Source organism: Ovis canadensis, chromosome 3 (assembly GCF_042477335.2).
Source record: "Ovis canadensis isolate MfBH-ARS-UI-01 breed Bighorn chromosome 3, ARS-UI_OviCan_v2, whole genome shotgun sequence".
Lineage (NCBI taxonomy): Eukaryota > Metazoa > Chordata > Mammalia > Artiodactyla > Bovidae > Ovis > Ovis canadensis.
This window is the reverse complement of record NC_091247.1, coordinates 177,002,709-177,028,356: the sequence shown is the minus strand read 5'-3', so window position 1 is coordinate 177,028,356 and position 25,648 is coordinate 177,002,709. Positions and strand designations below refer to the sequence as shown.

General features: G+C 42.9%; 1 protein-coding gene across 1 annotated transcript in view; it reads right to left on the bottom strand.

Moving 5' to 3' along the window:
• Positions 1–777: 777 nt before the first annotated feature.
• The window catches only part of DRAM1 (DNA damage regulated autophagy modulator 1), a 40,924-nt gene continuing 16,053 nt past the window's right edge, over positions 778–25,648 (bottom strand). Inside the window, exons 2-7 of the mRNA XM_069585173.1 lie at positions 18,197–18,264; positions 15,449–15,591; positions 10,709–10,886; positions 6,797–6,855; positions 3,298–3,390; positions 778–2,709 (exon numbers count right to left, since the gene is read on the bottom strand). Of these exons, the coding sequence (XP_069441274.1) occupies positions 2,665–2,709; positions 3,298–3,390; positions 6,797–6,855; positions 10,709–10,886; positions 15,449–15,591; positions 18,197–18,264 (586 nt within the window). The 3' untranslated portion in view covers positions 778–2,664. The remainder of the gene's footprint in view (positions 2,710–3,297; positions 3,391–6,796; positions 6,856–10,708; positions 10,887–15,448; positions 15,592–18,196; positions 18,265–25,648) is intronic.

Below are 25,648 nucleotides of genomic sequence, written 5' to 3'. Positions count from 1 at the left end.
GCTGCTACTGCTAAGTCACTTCAGTCATGTCCGTCTCTGTGCAACCCCATAGACAGCAGCCCACCAGGCTCCCCATCCCTGGGATTCTCCAGGCAAGAACACTGGAGTGGGTTGCCATTTCTTTCTGTAATGCATGAAAGTGAAAAGTGAATTCACTCAGTCGTGTCCGACTCTTAGCAACCCCATGGACTGCAGCCTACCAGGCTCCTCCACCCATGGGATTTTCCAGGCAAGAGTACTGAAGTGGGGTGCCATTGCCTTCTCCATTCCAATGCAGTGGGTAAGTATTCAATCCCAGGTCAGGGAACTAAGATCCCACATGCCGCATGGTATGGCCAAAATTTTTTAAAATAATAAGATTTAAACTCTACCTCTGTAGAATCCAAGTGGAGCTAGAATACTTTCCTGAATAAATATACTTCATAGTAGTACCAAGTCAACATATTATAATTTAACAGAGACATAGATTTAAAATAAAGAAATATTTCATTTTATTTTACTCTTTCAGCCATGAGGTCCAAGGAAATGCAAGTTCACGGAAATCAGAAATAATACCAAAATATGGAGGAGACCAGCTTTTGAGATTTCATGATATCAGCAGAACGTGATTGTCTGGAGTGAGTTTTGGCCTTCTCAGTTTGCCAAGCCAGGTGTACCATTTGGTCTAGCCCATGGAACAATTTCTGTGATAACTGTCCAGGATGATGAGTGTCATCATAGAATGGAGAGGCCCAAACAACTGAAACGTTCACAGCACACAAAGTAAAACAGTCAATATTAAAAGGTGACATAGACTATTTATTACCTCATTAGTAAACCAGAGTAAATCTCATTATGCAGTACTACAGATATCCCCCAGCCATGTCTCCACTTGCTCACTCCCTCATTCATCCATTCAGTGAGTTTTTATTTATTAAGCACCTACTGTGTACCAGGAGGCAGCCTGGTAAATGCTGGAGTAACAAAGTTTAAGGCACAGACTTCTGCCCTCAAGGAGCTCCCAATCTAAATCACACAGAGAGACACAGAAATGAAGGCTGACAATGAATGTGTCAAGAAGGGCTGATAACAACAGTCTGTTCCAAGGGAGACCCAACCCTGGATTCCTTCTACTGAAGGTTCCACAGCAAAGGTAAGAGGCTTTCGTCCTCCACAGAACACAGATGTAACCAGCGTTTCAGTTCCAAGCTACCACCAACCCAGGGGTGGGTCTCAGTCTGTCACTGCTGAACCCTCAGGGGAGATAGGGTCTGTCCTTGCTGAGGGGGCTGACCACTACTGAGCCTCCTTCTTCCACGGCTGGCCAAGTGAGCTGCTCTGCCCTTGGCATGAGCCCTCAAGGTCTGGAACCTCTTGGCCAGTCATGGCTTTCTGGTCTGGAGGGTCCCTGAAGGTGAGTTCCTTCTCTTCCACTTTTAAACCTTTGCATCTCAAGACTCACTTCTTCCCCTGGAATGACTTGCTTTTCACTCGTCATTCATGATGTGCTGTTACCGAGCAAAGGATCTGCTTCACACCTCATGAAGTGTGCAAACATCCAGCCGTGGGGATGAAGAAGAGGAGCAGAGTAACTCCATCCCGCACCATGCTCCCCTCCCTCCCCTCTCAGACCTGCACTCCCGTCAGCGCCGTGGACTGGCGTGAGAGGAATGCGAGATGTGTGGTGCGGCTTCTGAGTCAGACAGTGTGTCGAGTCACGCCAGGAACAATAAAGGGCAGCTTTGTAAGTGGAATGTGTAATGCTTTTCACAGGTTGGTTTCTGCAGAGGTTTAGGATTGAGCAAGTCTCCTTCCCATAATCCCGCATTCCTCAGATGTTCCCTGAGACACACTCCCCTCACTCCCCTCATCACTCTGGAATCCAGTGAGTTCTTCTTGTTAGTTGCTCACCTCCATTTCACTCTGTTGTTAGCAGGATTTGATTTCTAACTTGCCTGGCTGAAACCATCCCACCTGGAACTCATCACTACAGCCTGCCGTCAGTGAGCAGCAAGGGTAAAAGCTGGGTCTCTGTGAGCAGGGAGGCCCACGGGGTGGGGGACGGAATTTCAAGACTGAGGTCTTCCATAGCCACTGAGTTAATGTGCATAGTGGTCTTAAGGCCTTTTGATAGAAGCTTTTTGCTTGGTTCATCTAAAAATCAGTCTCTTAGTTAGTGTTAGTTTATTAACTAAATCTTAATGATCATTTTAAACGGAATTTTAGAAATGCTCTTATGATATAAAATTATACAGTGCATTCTCTAAAAATAAAATCTTAAAAAGAACATCCCCTGATTTTACTTTTGAATGAATTCCTCAGTTAGTGTATCTCCACAAATCACTCACACAGACAGAAATTAACAAAAACAGAATTTGTATAAAAATAAGAGGTCTCCATTTGCTGGAATACCTTATTTTGTCTGTCAGGAATTTGTTAATACAAAAAGAGTGTCTATTTGGAAAGTTATAAAAACATTGCTACAATGTCATAAATGCTCTACATTCTCTAGGAAAACATACCTTTGGAAATAGTACAACTATTGGGAATTCTTAAAGAAATTCAAGTCCTGGATGTGCTGCAAATGAATTCCATACAGGGTAGCGTTAAAACCCTGTCTGTCCTCTGTACCACTTCCAGGAATTGTCTGCCACTTCCACTGACGGAGATAGAGTTCTTCTTTCTTCAAACATCACCATTGATTTCTGTGGATATTCTTAAGGTGACACTCTATTAAAAAAAAAAAAAGTTTAAAAGAAGGTAAACAACACCAGTGCCAGCTCTGAAACTCCTAAGAGCTTTGCACCCCCTCAGAGATGATCTCACTATGGTTTGTAGTGAGCTTGAGTTGGGTCCTCAAGAATTTTCTTGGCTTTCTGTAACCTTTTAGTTAATAATTCACTTGTTTCAAGATGCAAGACTTTCCCTGTTGCCAAATCTGACAAGGTCCCACCTTCTCTCCGCCTTCAGAACATTTTTCAACAACACACTTTTATTTTTAAGAAAAGACATATTTCCTGTTATTTGGAACTTGTAAGTGAGACCTCCTCACAAAGTAAATAACCAGGATCTATGACCATAAGCATCAAATGGCAGGGGACAGATGAATGTTTCCTTGTTTGGGAGAACTATTCAAGATGCTCTCCTTTGGGAATACACTAAGTTGCACAATACTTGCTTTTTTTTTTTTTTTCAAACACATAAGGGTAAAAAAGAAAGCTAATGCTCTTATGTTTCTTTAATGAGAGAAATGTTCTATGGCTTCCTACTAACCCTTATCATCAGTAACTTATAACATATGACTGGATAAATACCAACCTGGAAATCGTGGATGAATGTTAAAAAGTAGAAAATAAAACCAAAGGCCACTGTCCATTCACAGATCGCACTCACTACGTGATATACATAATCCTAAGGGCAACAACAACAAAAGAAACAGAATTGAGCCTACATGCATTCACTTTAGTGGACATATTGAAATAACAATGAGCAGGGCGGGACAGAGGAAAAAGCTGTCCAGGGAGCATAAATCAACCCCCGGAGGAAACATGGTGAGCAAGGCCGTGTGGGTGTGCGTCGGGGCAGCTGCCCAACGAGAATGTGAATACATAACCCCAAAGTTCTCTCTGGTTCTCGCATACTCTGGCTTTATAACTTGTCTGTGGAATTTCAACGGGCAGAAGAAAGACCACAAAATGGCTGAGAGTGGAAAGCAGATGTGGACTCAGTAGAAGAAGGAAATTTCCATACAAAGCATGACTGGTTTTCCCACCACTGGGAACCCCAAAGTTGAAAGACAGGCTTGAAAAACACCTATCTAGCGTCTGTGTGCTTATTCCTAAGATCTGAAGTGTTCATCTAAGGAGACTGGCTTCTGTGTTTCTCTGTTGCTATAGAAAACGTCAGTTCAGACAATAGGTCTGCTTGTTATAAGGTTAGCACAGCTACAAAGCAAAGGCAATACTGAGACTTCTCTTCTTGGGGACAGGAATGAGAGGGTGCAAGGCATGAAACAGAAGGGCTTCAATTGGGGTTCCAAAGTTGGCTACCTCTGAAGGCCAGGAAAAAGAAATGAAACAGCTGGTTGCAAAAAGACAGGGACAATGGGGAGCCAATGCCTCATCCATTCTGTTCCATTCTTGTCAAGTGGGAAAATACGACCCCAGTGTTACTTTGAGATTAAAAAAAAAAAAAAAAAGCCCATGGAGTGTGTGTGCGTGTGTCAGAGACAAAGATATCTTCCCTGATTTTTTAAATGCTGGAAACCACTTTAAAAGCATTTTTAGGGACCTCCCTGGTGGTTCTGTGGTTAAGATCCCAATACAGGGGGTGTTAAGATCCCACATGTCTCAGGGCCAAAAAACTCAAAACATTAAAAAAAAAAAAATACAGAAGTGATAGTGTAACAATTCAATAAGACTCTATAAAAAATGGTTCACATCAAAAAATCTTTTAAAAAATGATAAACAAAAACAGTTTTAAATACTGTCTAGAGTCCAAGTCTGGATAAGGCAATGGCACCCCACTCCAGTACTCTTGCCTGGAAAATCTCACGGATGGAGGTGCCTGGTGGGCTGCAGTCCATGGGGTCTCTAAGAGTCGGACACGACTGAGTGACTTCACTTTCACTTTTCACTTTCATGCATTGGAGAAGGAAATGGCAACCCATTCCAGTGTTCTTGCCTGGAGAATCCCAGGGACAGGGGAGCCTGGTGGGCTGCCGTCTATGGGGCTGCACAGAGTCGGGCAAGACTGAAGCGACTTAGCAGCAGCAGTAGAGTCCAAGTCGAAAATGCTTGTCTACATTCTGATTTTAGCCCACATGCCAAATTAGCCTGTGGACTGTCATCAGTTCCAGCCCTCCGATTTCAGATCATAACCTATATTTTCTTCCTGCTTCACTGTCTGCTCTGCTGTCAGTTACAAAGGTGAACAAACAAATGTGCTAGATTACAGGTGGGTTCTTTTCTTTGCTCCACCACAAAGATCTCATCGAGGTGCATCAAACTTGATATCACTGCTCCTCCTCCCCATGGAGGGTTGCATCCACCCGCTGTTCTCACCCAGGCCACCCTGGGGAGCATGTGACCAGCTATATTAGGGGGTCCAGAACGAGGGCCACGTCCTTTTCAAAAGCGATAGCACTACAACATTAACCCCATCTCATGTCATCCCTGGACAATGAAGATGGCTTATCCAGATAGAAGCAGAATTTGGGGGGAGGGGAGGATATCTGTATGTTAATAACAGTACACTGAAGCAAGGGTCCAGACTCTTGCACTGCATTGTATTCCGTGAATTGATGTAAAGGGTTTTCTTTGCATTTGTGGATATTGGGAACAGAAGGCAATATGAGTGGGATAGCAATTTGTGGAGTGAATAGAAAATCAGGTACTCTCCATATTTTTAAGATAGAAAATGAATGGGGAAAAAAGGGGATGGTTAACTGTTGGGGGATTGATTAATCTCCCAGCAGCAGACGTGTTTCATTTGATTTGTGGTGGAAGGCCTCCCTCCAGTGGTTAAAAAGTAAAATACACCTGAGGCTGCTCTGCTGTGAGCTCTCCTTTTCAGGAAGAACTTTTTCCTCCTAATTTCTGCCTGGCTGGTCCTCACCACCTTCAGTCTCTCTTGCCTCCTGCCAGGTTCCTCTGTAATGGTGGAAAATCCTTCCTTAGACCCTGCAGTTACCCCAACCAGGGGTCAAATCCATGCCCCCGGCAGTGGAAGCACAGAGTCTTAACCAATGGACAACCAGAGAAATCCTTGAAACTGCTTTTCGAAAAGCATCTGCCTTGGGAAAAAACTCCTGCTCGTCAGTAACTCCCGTCTCTCTGTAGGTTAACTAAGGGCATGAGCTGATCTCAGTTCAAAACATCTGATTCCTCATGTTCCCATGTTTGGCCTGGAAATTACCTGTCACTCCACCCTATGCTCTGATAGCTCTTGATCCTGTCCCTGGTGTCTAACTGGACATTTCTCTTCGGTGTTTCACTGTAGCTTCAGATTCAACTATTCTAAAACCAAACCCATCCATTTCCCCCCATGGAATCATTAATTCCTGTTAGGAACTGAATCTGTTCATAAGAACATGTTCTTCAGCTCACCCAAGACAAAAGCTTGGAAGTGATTTCACTTCATTTCCTTTCATGCTCATGCTATTAATTCCAGTGTAGGTGAATCTCGATTTGAAATCTTATCTAGTTGAACTACCTTCTTCCTGCCATCCTGCCTCCGGGCTCTCTCCTCTTCAATCCATCCCAGGAGTTGCTTCTAATGATACTCATCCAATAATATTCTTTTACTTTCCTGTTCAAAAGCCTTCAAAGGCTTATTCTGATCACCTACATTAAGCATGAGCCTCTCTGCCCACCTCTTAAAGACTTGCACAAATTCAGTTCAGTTCAGTCGCTCAGTCGTGTCCAACTCTTTGCAACCCCATGAATTGCAGCACGCCAGGCCTCCCTGTCCATCATCAACTCCCGGAGTTCACTCAAACTCACGTCCATCGAATGGGTGATTACTCCTCCACAAACTTACCCCATCCACATTTATTTCTCACGCTATGCTGAGAAACTGTTCTTCTCTGTTGCCATCCCCTGCTAAGCAGATCCCCCATCTGCTTAGCATGTCTCTTTCCTCTGACTGCCACACACCTTCATTCACATCATTTCCCTGCCCTTCAATCTCACTTCTTTCACTAAGCCTCAATGGTTGAAGGGTTTAAGATAGAATTAGAAATTCACATTTTTAAAAATAATTTTGAAAATGCAGGAACCAGGTTTGACAGTCACATTTAAAACAACTTAAATTTTACCTTTTCTTTTGGATTCCACTCCAGCTTGGTTATAGAAATTAGTGAAGCACAGGCAATCACTGAAAAAGGGGACTTGGTTAAGGAAACTGCAGACTAGGTCCTTTAGTGTTAAAGACTAGATTATTCTTCTAATAATATAACCATTACACAGTGTTCAAATGTTAGTACCAGTTATATCAGCTTCTTATCATCTGAAACCTTAAGCCTGATTATGACAGAAATTTAAATACAACATGAAAATAGTCCTTCCTTAGCAACACTTTGGCAGTTATGTATAGAAGATTTTTAATCTGTGGCTACATTTTGCTTGATCCTGTTGATTAAATTTGGTCAAAATGACTGACACAGCAGTCTAATATGGGTAATTTTTTCTAAAGTACTATTTTCCTTAAATTAAAATGTCAATTAAAATTCTTTTTCCTTAAAATATTATGTTCAGGCAATAGCTTCAAGGAAAAATTAACATTTCAAAGTACCAAAGCATTTACAAAGTACCAAGGCTCATATACGAAAATAAGCTACAGTAAGTTAAGATATTATTGTTTAAAAAAAAAAAAAAAACAGACTTTTTCCATTGAGTAACTGGGTATAAGTAGAGCCCTTAATCCTTGGCCCACATGTGTGCTAAGTTGCTTCAGTCGTGTCTGACTCTGTGTGACCCTATAGACTGCAGCCTGCCAGGCTCCTCAGTTCATGGAATTCTCCAGGCAAGAATACTGGAGTGGGTTGCCATAACGCCCCCTCCAGGGGTTCTTCCTGACCCAGGGATCGGATCGAACCCTGGTCTCCTTCATTGCAGGGGGATTTTTTACCACAAGGGCCACCTGGGAAGCCCCCAGTCCTTGGCCCAAAGGGTTTACAAATCAAAGAGATACATCCTACATCCGACGTCCTACATCTGACCTAGGGGATGAAAGACAAACTCTGAGAGGCCAGTCTAATAAAGCCAGGAACTGAGGCTACAGAGCAAGGTAGACAAAACTGTCTGCACAAGGATGGTTGCAGCCATTCTGACTGAACTTGAAAGACGAAAGAAAGCTAGAGAGTAATGGGGATGCTCTTCAATGAGAAGCTTCTGCAAAGAGTTAAGGATTCCAAGTGTCGTGTCAATTAATGCCAAGTTGAGCATCTCTGAATTTGGAGTCAGCACCCTCTCTCCCTGCCCTTCCCCACCTCCCATGTTTTGCCATTCTTAACACTTCTCAGTTTCTCAAAGTAAAAGTAGAGAGCATCGAAGGTGCCCTGATCATGTCATGACCGTACTTCTGTTTCTAATAGCTTAATTCTCTTAATTCTTTCACTTAATTCTTTACCTCACCTTTAGTCCCATCAAGTACCATGCTGGGGAGAAGGTGGAGAGGTGGAGAAAACTCTGGCAAAACAGACCTGGTTTCAGTTCCCAGAAATATCACAGCCTTGATGGACCCAGGGAATGTGCCTCGTTGGAGAGAAAAGAATAGGGTGCAGTGATGACTCAGAGGGAAGATTAGATATCTGGTTGGTGAAGGCAGCACAGCCAAAAAAACAACAATAATAAGTTGTGGGATTTGAGGAGCTCTCTAGAACACCTTCCCAGGTGGCTCAAGTGGTAAAGAACCCTCCTGCCAATACAGGAGACGCAGGTTTGATTCCTGGGTTGGGAAGATCCCCTGGAGGAGGAAATGGCTCCTCACTCCATTATTCTTGCCTGGGAAATCCTATGACAGAGGAGCCTGGCGGGCTACCGTCCATGGGATCGCAAGAGTCCAACAGGACTAAGCACACAAGCATGTGAGCTAGAACAGCGTCATCCCACAGAGATTCAGGCATATAACTTCAAATTTTCTACTACAGTAGCCACACTGACAAAGACAAAAAAGGACCTAGTGACATTAATCTTAACATATCTTATTTAACCCAATATACCAAACATGTTCTCGTTTCAACATGTAATACTGCAAAGAATTATTAATGAGATGGTTTACATTTTTTCTCATTAAGTCTTTGACATCTGGTGTTTTACACTTACAGCCCATCTCTGCACAGACTACCCCCGTTTCAAGTGCTCCCCAGCCCCGTGTGGCCAGTGGCTACTGTGCTGGCCGGACAGCTCAGTTCTAGAAAGACAAGGTGGAGAAGGTTATCTGGGTAAGAGAAGAGCACCAGCAAACGCAGAGAATAGCAAAGAGCCACACACACAGGGGAGAAAGTGTAAAACTGAGGTTGGAGAAATAGGCAGCCTCCAATTACACATCTCAAGAAAAGGAGCCTGCATCATAAGTGATTTTGTGAAGGCTTCTGAAAGCTGCAGGAGCTGGATGCAAGATGGACAATTTAGCGGGAAGAGCTTAGAAGCCTGACCCCAGGCCTTGGTTTCTTCAGGAGTCAAATGAGGCTGTTTCATGGAACTAATACAGAACATTTTAAAGATGCCTGAAAAGCTTTGTAAGGAAATATAAATCCATGATGCTAATGTTTAAGACGACAGACTTTTTCATATGGGTGCATTTGTTCAAGTTAATTGGATCAATCTGCTTCTGTTCAGGGATTCTACCCCTCAGCATGTCTCCTAGGAACTTCTAGAAACAGGAACTATTAGTATGTGAAACTCTGGCCTGAAATGCTAATTCTATTAAAACTCTCTCATTTTAATACCTAGAGATCTGTCTCCAAAGTTGGAAGCAAGGAAAGCTTTCCTGCATAGAGAAATTTTGTTTCTAACTTTACAAATGGTTTTATAAATCCGACAACTAATACAACCTAGAAGTTTTGAGGAGATATGTGTCAAGAGAAAGCATGAATGTCTTCGATCCATAAATAGGATGAGGAAACAGAGAAGGAACTATCTCAGGAACCAGTTATAATTTGTTACATTTCTCAATACTAGGATTTCATTCCTTTGTGCTTAGAAATTTTTATAATTAAATATTTCCTTCCCTAAATGACAAAAACAAAATCCCAAACCATCCTTAGACTTCACATTTTGTATAGCTTCAATTTTGAAAGAGAAAGGCAAGGCTTAATACTTAGAAGCACATGAGGACACCATGCTTTTTTTACTCAAGCTTGTCCACCACATACCACAACCCAACCCAAATGAACAAAACCAGTGTGAATAAAATTGTTGCTGCTTTCCAATAATCTGACAGCAATCATCAATTTTTAATGACTCTTCAGTATTCGATATGACTGCAGATGATATTTTGAAAGATGGGAAATTTTCTACCCATGAAAGACCAGTTTTATTTTGTTAAATACCTCTTGAGGGAAAGAAAAAAGGAAAAGAAAGAATGAGAAAGAAAAAAAAATGGAAGGGTTCATTTTCTTTTCTTCTAAATCAGAATATATAAGTATGAAAAATTTATGTTTTCCTTCCACACTGTTGACATAGAAAAAAATAAAATTTCATTTTGAAAATGAAATCAGTGGTAAAAAGAAAAGGTTAAATGTGTTTTAAATGACTTATAAATAAATAGTATAGAGCTTTTTAAAACCTCTTAACGTGGACAAGTAATTCAAACCCTCTAATCAACTAGTTGTGGGGAGAAGGGACAGTCTTGCTTCTTGGAACTCCACTGGGCTATTACCTTAAGTACAATATCAATATTTGATGTCTTTAGCCAACCACTACAAAGAAAAATACATATTTTCACATGGCTCATGAAACGGACCCTGTTGAAGGAAAGTAAACAGAGACTGAAGTGTCCTGACACTTTTTTTTTCCATTTTCCCTTCACACCATTCTTTCCCCCAAAGATTCTTTTGATTTAACCAGACAAGACTGAGCTATTTTCCTTGTGATTTGCCCAGTTGTTCTTCTGAAGCCTGTTGGCAACTGGCTGTCAGCCTTAGCTTTCTCCATTTTAGGGGAATAGGAGCAAGGTGAAGGCGGTGTCAGGCTTGCAAGGACACTGACAAACGCTCAAAGGATACTGGGTATGACAGCTGCGCAGGACACAGCAGAGATGGCCATTCGCACGTGGCACGTGGAAAGGCTGTTCCACTGGGGACAGGATTTGTAAGAGATGACGGATTGCAGGAGCGTGTACACGACGCCGCAGACAAACGCCAGAAGGGCACCGCCGTCATGGACCACGGGAACGGCCAGCTCCTAGAGAGAACGTCACACACGCGCTGTTACTCCACGCACATCCAGAGTCGAACACTCACTGCCTCTGGGCTTCTCAAGCCCACCAGGCAACACAAAGGCACCCACCCCGTCTTGGGAAAATGCAGCAGCTTACAGAAAATGATCAAGGCCTTTCCAGCATTGAAGTAAATGCCAGCAACTTGATTATTCCACAGCATACGTTTGGCTTGCTAAGAGCTGAGCAAAATGGGCCTGGTTCAGTAAAAGTATCTCAATAAAACTGAGCAGGGGAGTGTGAAAGCCCATATTAAATGAAAAAATATATAAAAGAAATAAGAAAAACAAATTCTTTTCACCCCTTGACTCAGGCACAACTGAGCAAGGAAAGATAAACAAAAGACAAAGCATCTACTGTGAAGGCACTGAGGTTATTTTAGGAGCATCTTCCGATGATCCTGGTACTTTCCACCCTCCAGTTTCTTTTCGTGCTGGTAAGCAAATCAGATCCGGAATTTACATACTTTGTTTTCCACTGCTACCCTACCCCTCTAACTAGCACTATCAGGAAATTTGCTTCCTCAACCCTGGCCAATTCAACGTATCCTTTTGGATCTTATTCTGCAAACTTTAAGAGACCCAAATTAACCCTGATGAAGTCAGGTCCAAAGGCCCTCAATTTAGCAGGAGCTGTATTTTCAGTGTGCCTTTTTTCATGGTGGAATACATATTCTCTCATCCAAGATGTCCTTCAGAAGGCAAATGACTCATATCAGACATGAATTTTGCATAGAGGTTAAGATGAAAACCTTTTTTTTTTTTGAAACTCTCTTGATATTGAGTTGACCAAAAAGCTCATAGTTTCTTCTGTAAGACTGTATGGAAAAACCCAAATGAACATTTTGGACAACCTAATAGTAACACTAGAGAAAACTAGACTATTGACAGGATTCAACCTCGGGAAATGACTTTTCCAAAAAGGAGACTTTGTGAGGGACTCAAAAGCATGACAGAGGTTGCTTGGTGAGAACACACTAAAACACAGCAGGAGAGAAAGCCGGCTGTGAGATTCTGATAAATGAGGTTTCCTCCAACTCAGGAAAAACCACCACTCAACTCTCTCACTTGCCCTCACATCTCTAAATCTTCTTGAGATAACTGCTCATGTTGGTTTGCTCACAGTAGGCTGAAAATGAATTACAGGATATCAAACAAGGAAGTTGTAAAGATATATTTATAGACCCAATGACAAAGTAAACACTTTGCTCTCAGGAAAAGTTAGAGATCCTATTTCTGGTCTTTATGAAGATAAAATCACTTCACACAAGCCTTAAAGGGAACCAAAAGTGTAATTATCTAACCACCTAAGTCTTCTTCCTAAAGTCTGCCCTTTATGGTTTGAACACAGACACCTGCATCACTCGTGATGTTGCGTTACTGTGAGAATGACCTGGCAGGATATCCCACAGGACATACTGTCCCCCACTGAACAATTCACACCACACTCCACCAGACAAATTGTAACTTTCCAGTTCATCACCTTTCCATTAAAAAAATGTCTTTCCATCGTGCTTTCTGACACTAGAGCTGTGAATTGTATACATGCTTTTGTTCTCACAGACTTTGCCTCATTCTGGCCTTGACATCAACTCTTCCCTATAGGTTCTGGGCAGATTGCTTTGATTCAAAGGTGACTTCTGCCTCTCATGATTCATGAGATTTGGGGAGACTGTTAACCTCTCTGTGTCTCCATGTCTCCATTGATAAACTACTAACTATCTTCTGAGGTCATTATTAGAATTATACAAGTAAAGCATGAAATGTTTTCATAAACGTCCATCACCTAGAAAACTTCACTAAATGCTGTTTTTTATGGAATGTAAAATGCACACAGTCATAAAATAAAAGGAAATGTCATTAAGGGGCTCTACCACATGACAATGTGGCAACAAGTGGTGTTTATTTCCTCATGCGTGTGTGAGTGTGTGCTAAGTTGCTCAACTGTGTCCAACTTTTTGCAACCCTAAGGACTATAGTCTACCAGGCTCCTCTGTTCATGGGATTCTCCAGGCAAGAATTTTGCAGTGGGTTGCCACCTCCCTTCTCCAGGGGATCTTCCCAACCCAAGGATTGAACCCAGGTCTTCTACATTGCAGGCAGATTTTTATACTCTGAGCCACTAGGGAAGCCCGAAGTTCTTGTGATCCTGTCCATGGGATACTCCAGGCAAGAATACTGGAGTGGGTTGCCATGCCTTCCTCCAGGGGATCTTCCTGACTCAGGGATCAAACCCATGTCGCTTATGTCTCCTGCATTGGCAGGCAAGTTCTTTACCACTGAGCCACCTGAGAAGCCCTTATTTCCTCATATGAGACAACAACAGTAGGAAAATTCAACAGAGCCAGAAGCAAACTAAGTTTGCAGATGCCGCCCTGGAAGCCTGATAGGTTTTACTCCAGAGAGCTGCAGTTTGGGCGCTCACCTTTTGCCAGTGTTAACAGGGAAACACTGGTAGTTGTGGACTGGTAACAGCCCCAAACAAAAACACGTTGGCTGTTGACCTGGGAGGAACATCCCTGCCCTGGGCTGTCCTGAAGATTCTGTGTCATATAAGGGAGGGTGCCTCACCCCTCATGACCCAGCCCTGGATTTCCCAGAGCACTTTATTATACTCTCCCTCACAGACAACATGAATGTGAGCAAACTCTGGGAGACAGTGGAGGAAAGACGAGCCTGGAGGATTACAGTCCATGGGGTCACAGAGAATCGGACACAACTTGGCGACTAAACGACGAGGACGACAGATGGCTTCCTCCAGGTGCAGGGCAGAAAAGGTGATTCCCTGAGGCCCATGTGGTGCAGGTGAGGCAGCGGGCTCTCTGACAATGGCCTAATGCCTGCAGACACTAGAGAACAGGGGCACCGCAAACGGTGCAGGTGGAGGCCCGAGGTTATCAGCCTCCCAGGTCCACGCCGGGGGGAAGCACACTCCTGCTGTGGCTTTAATGGACTTGATCAGCCAGCTAGCATTGAAGGCTGACACCTTCTTTTGAAAGTAAGCATCACACAAGATCAACTCACTTCCGTTGGGAAAATGGTTGAAGGAGATCTCCTGGGCAGAACCAGAAGTCCTCTAGGAGTAACCTCCACACCGTGGCCACAAAGGGACAATGGTGATGGCAGAGCAGGCCCTCTGGGGTGCTGGCCTCTAGTGATGGACCAATGACCATCACCAAGTGATGACCACCAAGTACAGATTTCCAGGTATTGTGCATTATCTCATTGCATGCCAGCAATAACCCTGTGAGGTGAGTACTCGTAGTTAGTACTCCTTTGAAATACAATACATTTTTTAAATATAAAATATTGTCTCCGTCGACAAAGAGGTCCCAGCTTTCCTTGAAAGAGACCTTGGAATCATAGGAATTCCCAAGTTAGAATAAAATAAGTTGGCAGAATTCCTGGCAGTTTAGTAGTGAGAACTCTGTGCTTCCACTATAGGAAGCATGGGTTCAATCCCTGGTGAGGGAACTAAGATCCCTCAAGCAACACAGTGTGGCCGAATAAACAATGTCTTTCCAACCCTTGACACAGTAAGAACAGATCAAGCAGACTCTTCAGTAGCCGTCATATAAGTTAATATGTTCCAACGAGGCCATATGTCAGCCCCGCAACTGATTAGCTGAGTAACCCTGGGCAGATTCTTTCACCTCCATGCACCTAGGTCCTCATCTGTGAAAGGTAGAGATCACATGTTTCTCTTTGAAAACCAGAGGTTCAAACAGTAGCATCAGAAAATATACACACACTCACATGCAGAAATACGTTCACACGGTTAACGAAACCATCACAATGACTGAAGAAGCTCTCCCAGCACATTAAACCACCTCAGGAAGGGCACAGAGCCATCCAGAGCCCACAGCACGGGCTGAAGCATGCTCCTTTTCACAGTCATACATACGTGCATCCCATTTCTCCCAAGACTTGACTTGCAAATGATAAAGATTTGTTTCTGGGTTCTCCCATGGGCTCAGTGGTAAAGAATCCGCCTGCCAATACAGGAGACACAGGTTCGATCCCTGATTCAGGAAGGTCCCACATGCCACGGAGCAACTAAGCCTGGACGCCACAACTCCTGAGCCACAACTACAGAGAAGAGAAGCCACTGCGATGAAGAGTAGCCCCCGCTTGCCTCAGCTAGAGAAAGGCCCGCGAAGCACCGAAGACGGCACAGCCAAAATAAAACAAATGAATCAATCTAAAAAAAAACACAAACATGATTTGTTTCTAAAAAGCAAACTGTCCCAATTTTCATATGCTCATCAGCTGTTTGAGAGATCTGTTGGCACAAGCGTGCCTCTGCTGTTCTTGCTTCTTCCCTCCAGATACATATTCCTGGAGAAGGGCAGGGTGACTCACTCCAGTATTCTCGCCTGGAGAACACCATGGACAGAGGAACCTGGGGGGCTACATACAGTCCCTGGGGTTATAAAGAGTCGGACACGACTGGGCGACTACCACTTTCACTTTTCTTTCCGGACACAAACTCCATCACCCCCAATAACTGAAAAGACTTCAGGTCGTACCTGGAAATTGGCTACAATACCCATTCCGATGCATCCCACCAATCCGAGAACCAAGGACACCAAGTTAAAAACAGGAGTGCTGAAATAGCTGGTTTGATTTTGCTTCTCTACTATTTTATACCTTGTGTACATTGTGGCTGCCCCTGAAAAGGAAACAGACTGTGATGAATTTTTAGTGACCTTTTGGAAGGAAAAATACATGAACAGTTTTGTATGGCTTTTACCAAGATTGTATTGGTTGTAATCAAGATCGTAATCAGCCCCCTGATTGCAACAGTCTTCCCATGCTCTCAACCCTGCCCTTGCTCACCTTATTGTTTTCTGCCATCAGACTCAGACTTCGACTCTCTTTCTCTTTCACACACACACACCTGACTTCCCTGGTGGCCCAGTGATTAAGAATCCACCTGCTGATGCAGGGGACGAGGATTTGATCCTTGGTCTGGGAAGATCCCATATGCCACGGGGCAACTAAGCCCATGAGCCACTTCTGAGCCCACACGCTGCAACTGCTGAAGCCCATGAGCCCTGGAGCCCATGCTCCACAGGAAGAGAAGCCACCACATTGAGAACCCGAGCACTGTGACTGGAGTGTAGCTCCCCGATCTCGGGAACTAGAGAAATCCTGCAGAAGTAACGAAGCCCCAGTGTAGTCAGAAACAAACAAATTAAAATTAAAAAATGCACCATGGGGATCCTGCCAATGTCAGTACAAATAGGTCTATATACCTCACCATGATGTACAGTGAAATGCCATACTTATCTCATCATTCTCCTAATGATAGATTTCTACATTATGTGCTTTTCCCACTATAAGCAATGCTCAGTGAACATCCTCGTATCGATGTCTTTGGCACACTTTCCGTGTTTCTGAAAGACGAATTCCTCGAAGTAGTATTCTTGGGTCAAAAAAACTATGCTCAATTAAAATGCCAAGAAGTACCTCCAAATTGCTCCAAGACTGAGGCAATTTATACTCCCACAGAAGCGTCTGAAAGCAATTACTGCATGCCATTGTCCTTTTAATTATTGCCAGTCTAACAAATGAAAAATGGCAACCTGTTGGTTTAATTTGCATTTCTTTGATTGTCCATGAGACTGAGAAACCTTTAGTATGTTCACTGCTGCTGCTGCTGCTAAGTCACTTCAGTTGTGTCCGACTCTGTGCGACCCCATAGACGGCAGCCCACCAGGCTCCCCAGTCCCTGGGATTCTCCAGGCAAGAACACTGGAGTGGGTTAGTATGTTCACTAGTCCTTTGCATTTCTTCTGAAAATTGTATGCTTATCTTTTTTTTTATTTTTCTCTTGAGTTTGTTCCTCTTTAATTTGTAGCTGTTTTTATACACATTAAGGACATTAGTCTATTGTCTTCTATAAATATTACGAATTTTCTTCTGGTCTGTTGTTTGTCTTTAACTTTGCATATCTTTCATCACTTAGAAGTTTTAATTTTTTATCTATCTAAATCTGTCAATTCTTTCCTATTTAGCTTCTGGGTTTTGTGTAAGCTTAGATAAGCTTTTCCATCTTAAGGTTTTAAAAATATTTTTCCACAGTTACATCCAAATCCTCTTATGGTTTTGTTCTTCATGTTCAGTTCTTTAATCGCCACTGGCTTTTGTGAATGGTGTGAGAGGGTACTGTTCCTTTTAACTCAGCAAATTTTGCCTACAGAAAAATTCCACATGATATGCACAGATATATTTAAAATACATTCACTTTAGCAATGTAAATTGCAAAATAAGAAACAGCCTAAAATATAACTAAAGGTGATTGGATTATAAATCATCATATGTCCATGATGGATATTATGCATGTGTCAGGATAAAGTAGATTTCTATGTATTCAGTAGTGTATGACGGCCATATTTTTTACTGAATTTTTAAAAGCAGACTACAAGCTAATCATTTATCAGAGAGCATTTTAAACAAAGATACTCATGTCAGATTCCGCCTTGCCTCAAAGCAAAAAGCCACACTGATGGGGAGATGTTGATAATGAAGAAAGCAACCAGGAAGAGTGCAAGGGAGTAAGGCATATATGGGAAATCTCTACATTTTGCTCAATTTTTCCATGAATCTACAAGTGTTCTAAAAAGTAATGTCTGTTAGAAACAGACTCACAGACTTCCAGAAGGTTATAGTTGCCAGGGAGAAGGAATAGGGAAGGAATAATTAGGGAATTTGGAATGGGCATGTACACACTGCTACATTTAAAATGGGTAACCAACAAGGATCTACTGTATAGCCCAGGGAACTCCACTCAGTGTTATGTGGCAGCCTGGATGGGAGGGGAGTTTGGGGGAGAATGGATACATGTATATGCATGGCTGAGCCCCTTTGCTGTTCACTTAAAACTATCATAACACTGTTAATCAGCTATACCCTATTACAAAATAAAACATTTTTTAAAAAATAATGCCTGTTAAAAAGTAACAATAAAAAATGATACATAAACTATAACATTTTACTTCACATGAGATTGGGAGTTTTTAATTTACTTATAATAATTATTGTGTACTTAATGACTCTGCCTTAAAGTGTCTGGCTACACTGTGGGAGACCTGGGTTCAAACCCTGGATTGGGAAGATCTCCTGGAGAAGGAAATGGCAACCCACTCCAGTATTCTTGCCTGGAAAATCCCATGGACAGAGGAGCCTGGTAGGCTCCAGTCCATGGGGTCACAAAGAGTCGGGCACGACTGAGCGACTTCACTTCACTTCACTTCACTTCATTGTGTACTTACCAAGAAATGCAGAGAAGTTTATCATAAATCCAAAAATGCCACTCTCTGGAGGTGTTGTTCCTGTGTCACTGAGAAAGAGAAGGCATGTCCAAATTAGTAAAAAGGAATTCAGTTCAGCCCCCTGGGCAGGCACATAATTGGCAGGTACTATATTGTGTTCCTTCCATGTGTTCAGCCACTTTGAATTCCAAAGATTTGATCTGATTTTGTTCCAAAGTATTTTCATGTGGGCTCTGAAAAATTAAAAAATCCACTTTTCTTCCCCAGTTTTATTGAGATACAATTTTAAAACAGCACTGTATATGTTTAAGGGGTACAGCATAATGATCTGACTTAGACATCATGAAACGATCATCACAATGTTTTGTGAATATCTATCATCTCATAAAGATATAATTTTTTTTAAAGAAAATTTTTTCCTTATGATGAGAACTCTTAGGATCTACTTTCTTAATTTTCATATGTAACACAGTGAAAGTGAAAGTGAAAGTTGCTCAGTAGTGTCTGACTCTTTGTGTCCCCATGGACTACACAGTCCATGGAATTCTCCAGGCCAGAATACTGGAGCGGGTAGCCTTTCCCTTCTCCAAGGGATCTTCCCAACCCAGGGATTGAACCCAGGTCTCCCACATTGCAGGCAGATTCTTTACCAGCTGAGCCACAAGGGAAGCCCATGTAACATAAAACAGTGTTAATTATATTACCTATGTTGTACATTACATCTCTGGTACTCATTTATCTGAAAACCACTTTTGCTATGAGACTGTTTCCTTTTTCTGGTCCCCTTTTCTATGAGTTTGTTTGTACATTTGTTTGTTTTGAAGTATAAGTGACAATGCTATGTGAGGAAATACTTAAAGTGAATGGTGGTGGTGTTTCGCAGATGATTCCACCTGAAAACTCAGATGCATGTGTTCATTTTGTGTGTGTGTGTGTGTGTGTGTGTGTGTGTGTGTTCATACCTGGTGAGGTACTGACTCTTCCAGGGAGGAGGAAAAAAGAGACCAAAAATCACATTTGAAAAATCTACTATTTGAATATTAAATATATATAAACACATCATTTTAATTTTTAAAATGACAATTGATCCATAAAAATTTACATTGCTGAAAAGATGATGGAAGGCTGAACAATAAATATTATTGAGGCTTATCAGTGCTTTATGGAAATAATAAGCTATCAAGGGCATACTCATGATGATAAATTATTTTAATAAAAAAATAGCTAAGAGACATTTTTCAAATGTAGTCTATCAAGGAATTAAAGCTGGAACGCAGCATTTGGCATATGCTGGTTTCTATTCATTCACGCCCAGGTTTACATTTTTATGCTCTCAAGCTGCTCACATAAAGCAGCATTTCAAAGTGACAGCAAAAGCGTTCCCAATATAAAACAGCTCAGACCCGTCTTAAATGTTTCCACATTTTAAAACAGCTCTGAAATTTAAGTACTGAAAAATGGATCGAGTTGAAAAGATGCACTTCAAAGTGAAGTGTCCTGTATGTACAGGAAGCAGGAGCCTTTGAGCTTTGTGAACATTTAATAGTTGGCGAGTATGAAGACGTTAATGTTTCCCTTTCCACAAATGCCTCTGGTCCCAATTACTTCAATTTCAGTGACACCTGGACTACCCCGGTGGTCCAGTGGCTAAGACTCTGCACTCCCGACGCAGGGGCCCTAGGTTCCGGCTCCGGTCAGGGAACTAGACCCTGCCTACCACAATGGATAGAAGATCCTGTGTGCCATAACTAAAACCTGGCACAGCAAATAAATATTAACAAACAAACCAACCTCAGTGTCCCTTGTAACTGTAAGAGTTAACATCACCATTTTCCTATTAATAGTTCTTTTTCTCACTAAAGGGATGTTGACATGGAGAAGGCTGCCCGATGTGCAGGACACCCTTCTGAGCACGACAAGGCTCTGAGTGGGTGAGGAGGGGATGGGAATCAGTGATGGGGAGAAGTGGAGACAGCACATGCGTGCCCTTGGGCAGCACTTTGCCAGAAGAGTAATTCACAGGGGAAAGAAGCCTTCTTTCCTTGCCCTCAGAGTATAGAAAAGCAGCTACCCAGTGACTCATGCAAGAGTACTTGTTGTCATGGGTCTGAGAGGAATCTGCCACGTAAGGGGGTAGGCAGAAGTGGGGACAAAGGTGCTCCAACAGGAGATGAGAAGATGACCAGACTTGGGGGCCATCCATCCAGGGAGAACAAACCAGGACATATTTCAAGGGCCCAGGTGTGCAGTCCACATGACATCAAACATGCCATTCGAAAGCTCAGGATTTCAGAATGCTATTTTGTCCTTGCTTATCTGTACGTTTTAAACCATACAGGCAGAATCTTGGAATTCCCTGGAGGTCCAGTGGTTAGGATTCCAAGCTTTCATTGCTTTGGGCCTATGTTTAATCCATAGTCGGGGAACTAAGATCCTGCAAGGCCCCCAGGGGGTGGGGACCAAAAAACAAAAAAAAGTGGCCACTTCTAAGAACTTTTAAGGATAGTGTGTATATGTGCTCAGTCATGTCCAACTCTGCGACCCCATGGACTATAGCCTGCCAGGCTCCTTTGTCCATGGAATTTTCCAGGCAAGAATACTGGAGTGGGTGGGTTGCCATTTCCTCCTCCAGGAGATCTTCCCGACCTAGAGAGTGAGCTTAGTCTCCAGTGTCTCCTGCACTGGTAGGCAGATTCTTTATCACTGTATCACTTGCTGCTGCTGCTGCTAAGTCGCTTCAGTCGTGTCCAACTCTGTGCGACACCATAGACAGCAGCCCACCAGGCTCTGCCATCCCTGAGATTCTCCAGGTAAGAACACTGGAGTGGGTTGCCACTTCCTTCTCCAGTGCATGAAAGTGAAAAGTGAAAGTGAAGTCGCTCAGTCGTGTCCGACTCTTCGAGACCCCATGGACTGCAGCCTACTAGGCTCCTCTGTCCATGGGATTTTCCAGGCAAGAGTACTGGAGTGGGGTGCCATTGCCTTCTCTGACTGTATCACCTGGGAAACTCTTTAAGGATAGTAGTGGTTTCCTACTGTTGTTAATACAAACAGAAGTCTCCCCCTTTCATCTCAGCCACTGACATGCCATCCTGACAAGGAAGACCCAGAAACTTAGGGTCCATGTGAGTCATGGCCACGGAGCATCATCAAACATCAGAAAGACCGGGAGGTCTGGGTAATACTGACGGCATTCATCACCACACAGTCAGCCTTGATGAATATCACCCAGCTTACTTTGGGAAAGTTGGAATAAGACATCACCACCTAAGAGAGGAATCAGAGCTTCTGTCCAGATTGTCAACCTTGATAAAGTGTGGACCAACTAGGGGAAAATATGTGTCAAAAACAAGACTGGAGCTGCTCTGAACATTGATGAGGTGTGATCCGGCTACTATCAAGCTTTGAGGAAGAGAGCTCCCAAAGCATCCTGTCCTTGTAAGCAGATAGGGTAGGGGGCCCTGGAGGAAGTGAACCAGATGAAGCTATTTGACACAAGAGAAACCACTTTAGGCCTAAGCCACTTTGTCATCTAAGCCTGGCCACAATGTTTCCCCTAGAACATGCCCCAGCAATAAGGATCTTAAGGGAACAAAAGAACAAACAACTGTTATCAAGCAAGAGGAATAAAACTAGCAAAGGTAATAAATAATTGTAAAGACTCACAGTTTTGTTTCAATGGTAAAGTTAGCCTGAAACACTTTCTGGAACTGTTTTGTGGAATTTGGTCTCCCTGGGGCTCAGACAGAATGTGGTCCACTGGAGAAGGGAATGGCAAACCACTTCACTATTCTTGCTTTGAGAACCCCATGAACAGTATGAAAAGGCAAAATGATAGGATACTGAAAGAGGAACTCCCCAGGTCAGTAGGTGCCCAATATGCTATTGGAGATCAGTGGAGAAATAACTCCACAAAGAATGAAGGGATGAAGCCAAAGCAAAAACAATACTCAGCTGTGGATGTGACTGGTGATAGAAGCAAGATCTGATGCTGTAAGAGCAATATTGCATAGGAACCTGGAATGTTAGGTCCATGAATCAAGGCAAATTGAAAGTGGTCAAACAGGAGATGGCAAGAGTGAACGGTGACATTCTAGGAATCAGCAAACTAAAATGGACTGGAATGGGTGAATTTAACTCAGATGACCATTATATCTACTACTGCGGGCAGGAATCCCTCAGAAGAAATGGAGTAGCCATCATGGTCAACAAAAGAGTCTGAAATGCAGTACTTGGATGTAATCTCAAAAACGACAGAATGATCTCTGTTCATTTCCAAGGCAAACCATTCAATATCACAGTAATCCAAGTCTTTGCCCCAACCAGTAATGGTGAAGAAACCAAAGTTGAACGGTTCTATGAAGATCTACAAGACCTTTTAAAACTAACACCCAAGAAAGATGTCCTTTTCATTATAGGGGACTGGAATGCAAAAGTAGGAAGTCAAGAAACACGTGGGGTAACAGGCAATTTGGCCTTGGAATATGGAATGAAGCAGGGCAAAGGCTAATAGAGTTTTGTCAAGAGAACGCACTGGTCATAGCAAACACCCTCTTCCAACAACACAAGAGAAGACTCTACACATGGACCTCACCAGATGGTCAACACGGAAATCCGACTGATTATATTCTTTGCAGTCAAAGATGGAGAAGCTCTATACAGTCAACAAAAACAAGACCAGGAGCTGACTGTGGCTCAGATCCTGAACTCCTTAATGCCAAATTCAGACTTAAATTGAAGAGGCTAGGGGAAACCACTAGACCATTCAAGTATGACTTAAATCAAATTCCTTATGATTATAACAGTGGAAGTGAGAAATACATTTAAGGGACTACATCTGATAGAGTGCCTGATGAACTATGGATGGAGGTTCATGACATTGTACAGGAGACAGGGATCAAGACCATCTCCGTGGAAAAGAAATGCAAAATGGTTGTCTGGGGAGGCCTTACAAATAGCTGTGAAAAGAAGAGAAGTGAAAAGCAAAGGAGAAAAGGAAAGATATAAGCATCTGAATGCAGAGTTCCAAAGAATAGCAAAGAGAGATAAGAAAGCCTTCTTCAGCGATCAATGCAAAGAAATAGAGGAAAAGAACAGAATGGGAAAGACTAGAGATCTCTTCAAGAAAATTAGAGATACCAAGGGAACACTTCATGCAAACATGGGCTCGATACAGGGCAGAAATGGTATGGACCTAACAGAAACAGAAGATATTAAGAAGAGATGGCAAGAATACACAGAAAAACTGTACAAAAAAGAGCTTCACGACCAAGATAATCATGATGGTGTGATCACACACCTAGAGCCAGACATTCTGGCTTGAAGCCAAGTGGGCCTTAGAAAGCATCACTATGAACAAAGCTAGTGGAGGTAATGGAATTCCAGTTGAGTTGTTTCAATTCTGAAAGATGATGCTGTGAAAGTGCTGCACTCAATATGCCAGCAAATTTGGGAAACTCAGCAGTGGCCACAGGACTGGAAAGGGTCAGTTTTCATTCCAATCACTAAGAAAGGCAATGCCAAAGAGTGCTCAAACTACCGCACAATTGCACTCATCTCACATGCTAGTAAAGTAATGCTCAAAATTCTCCAAGCCAGGCTTCAACAGTATGTGAGCCATGAACTTCCAGATGTTCAAGCTGATTTTAGAAAAGGCAGAGGAACCAGAGATCAAATTGCCAACATCCGCTGGATTATGGAAAAAGCAAGAGAGTTCCAGAAAAACATCTATTTCTGCTTTATTGACTATGCCACAGCCTTTGACTGTGTGGATCACAATAAACTGTGGAAAATTCTGAAAGAGATGGGAATACCAGACCACCTGACCTGCCTCTTGAGAAACCTATATGCAGGTCAGGAAGCAACAGTTAGAACTGGACATGGCACAACAGACTGGTTCCAAATCGGAAAAGGAGTCCGTCAAGGCTGTATATTGTCACCCTGCTTATTTAACTTCTATACAGAGTACATCATGAGAAACGTTGGGCTGGAAGAAGCACAAACTGGAATCAAGATTGCCAGGAGAAATATCAATAACCTCAGATATGCAGATGACACCACCCTCATGGCAGAAAGTGAAGAGGAACTAAAAAGCCTCTTCATGAAAGTGAAAAAGGAGAGTTAAAAAGTTGGCTTAAAGATCAACATTCAGAAAACGAAGATCATGGCATCCAGTCCCATCACTTCATGGCAAATAGATGGGGAAACAGTGGAAATAGTGTCAGACTTTATTTTTGGGGGCTCCAAAATCACTCCAGATGGTGATTGCAGCCATGAAATTAAAAGATGCTTACTCCTTGGAAGGAAAGTTATGAGCAACCTAGACAGCATATTCAAAAGCAGAGACATTACTTTGCCAACAAAGGTCTGTCTAGTCAAGGCTATGGTTTTTTCAGTAGTCATGTATGGATGTGAGAGTTGGACTGTGAAGAAAGCTGAGCACCGAAGAATTGATGCATTTGAACTGTGGTGTTGGAGAAGACTCTTGAGAGTCCCTTGGACTGCAAGGTGATCCAACCAGTCCATTCTAAAAGAGATCAGTCCTGGGTGTTCGTTGGAAGGAATGATGCTGAAGCTGAAACTCCAGTACTTTGGCCACCTCATGAGAAGAGTTGACTCATTGGAAAAGACTCTGATGCTGGGAGGGATTGGGGGCAGGAGGAGAAGGGGACAACAGAGGATAAGATGGCTGGATGGCATCACTGACTCGATGGACGTGAGTTTGAGTGAACTCCGGGAGCTGGTGATGGACAGGGAGGCCTGGCGTGCTGCAATTTATGGGGTCGCAAAGAGTCAGACAGCACTGAGCGACTGAACTGAACTGAACTGAACTGGGGCTCAGATGGTCAAGAATCTGCCTCCACTGCATGAGACCTGGGTCCTATCCCTGGATGGGGAAAATCCCCTGGAGAAGGAAATGCCAACCCTTCCAGTATTCTTACCTAGGAAATCTCATGTACAGAGCTGTGGCTGTAAAGAGTCAAACGTGACTGAGCAACCGAGAAAAACCCCTCTTGAGGGCTCACCCACCAGATCCAGGGGACCCTAAGGGATGAGAATGTTGACCTTTTCTGACCTTGTGGTTCTCAAGCTTGGATACTGTTGACCTCTGCCTCAATTCTATACTGAATTCCCCTCCACTCAAGCCCCTTCATGAGTATGCTTATACCCTTAGCTTAAAACTTACCTAATTTTACTTTGGGGGGGATACAGCTTTGGGAAAAAGTGTTTTCCTTACTTTCTGCAACTAATAAATCCTTTTTTATTCCATTCTCTGGCTTGGTTGTGTCTCCTGGCTTGATATCCACCAAAAGATAGACTCAGTTTTGGGAGTAACATCATCAGGAAGGTTAAATTCTTCAGCAGAAGAGCTGAGGAGAATATCAAGGGTGTGTGTGTGTGTGTGTGTGTGTGTGTGTGTGTGTGTGTGTGTGTGTCAGAGGTGGCGGGGGA